The sequence below is a fragment of the Aureococcus anophagefferens genome, assembly GCF_000186865.1.
Source record: "Aureococcus anophagefferens unplaced genomic scaffold AURANscaffold_224, whole genome shotgun sequence".
Lineage (NCBI taxonomy): Eukaryota > Pelagophyceae > Pelagomonadales > Pelagomonadaceae > Aureococcus > Aureococcus anophagefferens.
Window position 1 is genome coordinate 4,051 of NW_008705762.1, and position 2,633 is coordinate 6,683.

The 2,633-nt window shown below is 68.9% G+C and overlaps 1 protein-coding gene across 1 annotated transcript; it reads left to right on the forward strand.

Annotated features, from left to right (window-relative positions):
* Nucleotides 1–148: 148 nt before the first annotated feature.
* AURANDRAFT_68578 (hypothetical protein) lies at nt 149–1,093 on the forward strand (the record flags this gene model as incomplete). Its single annotated transcript, XM_009044279.1, has 1 exon — nt 149–1,093. The coding sequence occupies one exon, from the start codon at nt 149–151 to the stop codon at nt 1,091–1,093; it is 945 nt and encodes a 314-aa protein (XP_009042527.1).
* Between the last annotated feature and the right edge of the window lie 1,540 nt (nt 1,094–2,633).

Here is a 2,633-nt window from a genome sequence, read left to right on the forward strand (position 1 = left end):
GGACCTGGGCTGCTCCGTGCGGCGGGCCAAGTTCGGCGTGCGCTTCGGCACGCACTCCGGCGCGCTCCAGTTCCTCGCGGCGCCCCTCTTCGACGACCTCGGCGAGGCCGACGGCTGGATCACATACTTCCGCGAATTGCACGGCGACATGCGGACCTTCGACGCCTTTATGCACAACAAGGTCGTCCTCTACGCGCGGGACCTCGCGACGTACGCGGGGCCTTTAATCGCCGACGGCATCCCGCTCATGCTGCGGTCCTCCGTGGACGCCGACGGCGCCGACGTGCTCCACCTCGGGCTCCAGGTCGAGGGCGTCGTCTTCGAGCTCGTCGGCGCCGCGGGCGACATGCCCGGCGTCGACGCGCCGGCGTGGAGCGCGGACGAGTGCCCCGCGGCGCACGCGCTGCCCTTCACGCTCGCCTATCTGTCGGACCTCGTCGGCCTCGCGGACGACGCCGACGACGACTTCGCGCTCTACGCGAACGAGCCGCTGCTGGCCGTGACGCTGGGCGTGACGCAGCACGGCGTCACGTCCGCGGGCGCGGCCGCGCGCTACGAGCACGCGGCCGTGCTCACGGGCGCGTCCCACAACGTGACCCACGACTCGGCGACGTGCGTCGTCGTCGACATGGGCTGGGACTCGCAGCCGGGCGTCGCGATCCGCTTCGTCGACAACCTGGCGGCCCCGAGCGGGTCGCGGTCCCTCGCGGACTACGACGCCTACGTGCGCCGCGACCACGAGGCCTTCCTCTACGAGGACGGCGAGCAGAACCCGGACGGCTGGGACCGGTACCTGGACCAGCACCTGGGCATCTGGTACTCGGGCGGCGAGGCGAGCTGCCAGGCCCGCGCGTCCGCGCTGCGCGTGCTGCTGGCGGACGTGCCGTACGCGGAGAGGCAGCAGCCGGACGCGCACCTGTTCTACGCGGGCTACGACGGCCCTTTTGCTTTGGAATACCAGTTCGAACACTGCGACGCGGACCGCGCGGACGCGCCCGCGGAGTGCGGCTGCACGGGCAACAACAACGAGGACACGTGGTACAACCTCACGGGCGACACGTGCTGGGCCATGGGCGACGACTGGTGCGAGTAAGGGTTAGCGCATGTGTGGGCGCGCCTAGTCGGTGTCGTCGTCGCGGCTGCTCCGCCAGAACGTGAGGATCGTCCAGAAAATCTCATTCGGCAGACGGCGCGTCGGAGCCCCGAAGAGCCGCTCGAAGACCTTGGCCTCCGCCACGCTGAGCTCGTTCAAGCCCGAGGAGGCCCGGGGAGAGGGCGATTCCGCGCGGCCGCGGTCGCAGAGAGAACGGAGCCGCACGAGCTCGACGCGCGGCGCCCGCCAATACGCCCGCCAGCTTCCCGCGACCTTGACCTCCGCGAGGAAATTCGCTGCTTTGATAAAGATCTGACGCGCTTCGGCGTTCCTTGAGATCCCGGCAAGTCTGCGCGCCTTTAATTCGGCATCTACTCCGCGATTGTCAGTCAGAAACACGTTCGCCCCACGACGCAGGAGGAGGCGCATGAGATCAACGTTACTAACGTTGTTCCACAGCGGCGTTACGTCGTAGTCGGTCAGAGCGTCGATGTCGGCGCCGTGATCGAGGAGTAGCGCCGCTTCTTCGGGATGATCACACCAATGAAGGGCTGTTATACCACTGTCAGCTTTGGCGTTTGCATCGGCGCCGTGCTGGAGGAGAAGCTTTTGGATGGCGGTTCTGTTCTTTCGACCTGCGGCGTGGGCCCCCGCCGGCGAAGACAAAAGCAGCAGGGTGCAAAAAATACCGGGGAGTCTTTCGTTCACGTCGCGCGGAGCCCCAGACTCGAGCCAACTTCGTAGCGTCTCTATGTGTCCGTAACGCACAGCATTTTGGATTGCTTCTGGGATCATCGCTCGACGGCGACAGCGCACAACAGACAACCGGCGCACCTCTCGCGACTCCTTTTTTTTGGCAGACTTTGCGGCATTCGGCGACGAAGTCTTCGTCGACGCGTCGGAGAACCGACGCAAGGGACGAGTCGCGCCGCCGCCCACGGCCCAAGGTGCGATGCCCCTCGCCGTCGCCCTCGTCGTCCTCGGCGCGCTCGCCGCCGAAGGCATGAAGTCCGTCCCGCGAAGCGGCGACACGGAGGCGGCCTGGGTCGAGCGGTGGCGCAGCGGCGGCGCCGACCGATGCCTCGTGGACAAGGACGAGCACCGGCCCCACTGCGCCTGGCTCGCCCTCGCGGGCCCCGTCGACGTGGGCTGCCGCTTCGAGGTCGCGTCGACGGGCCTCGCGGCCGGCGTCGCGAGTGCCGGCCCCGCGCTCCGCGTCGTCGCGGGGCGGCGGACGTCGCCGCGGACGTTCCACGCCGAGTGGGACCGCCACGCGCCCCTCGCCGCGCCGGCGCTCTGCTCCCACGGCCTCGACCGGGACGCGCCCCGGCGCGGGGGCGTCGTCGCCGTCGTCGCCGCGAGCTCGATCCCTTACGTCTTCAAGGAGTGGGCGGCCCTCGTCAACAAGGTGGCCTATTTCGGCGCCATGGGCGTCGACTGGGCGCTCTGGATCGGCGACCTCGACGACCGGCTGTCCGTGGAGGAGACGCCGACCTGCGCGGCGCGCGCGGACAACGTACCGGGTCTCCGAAAACACTGG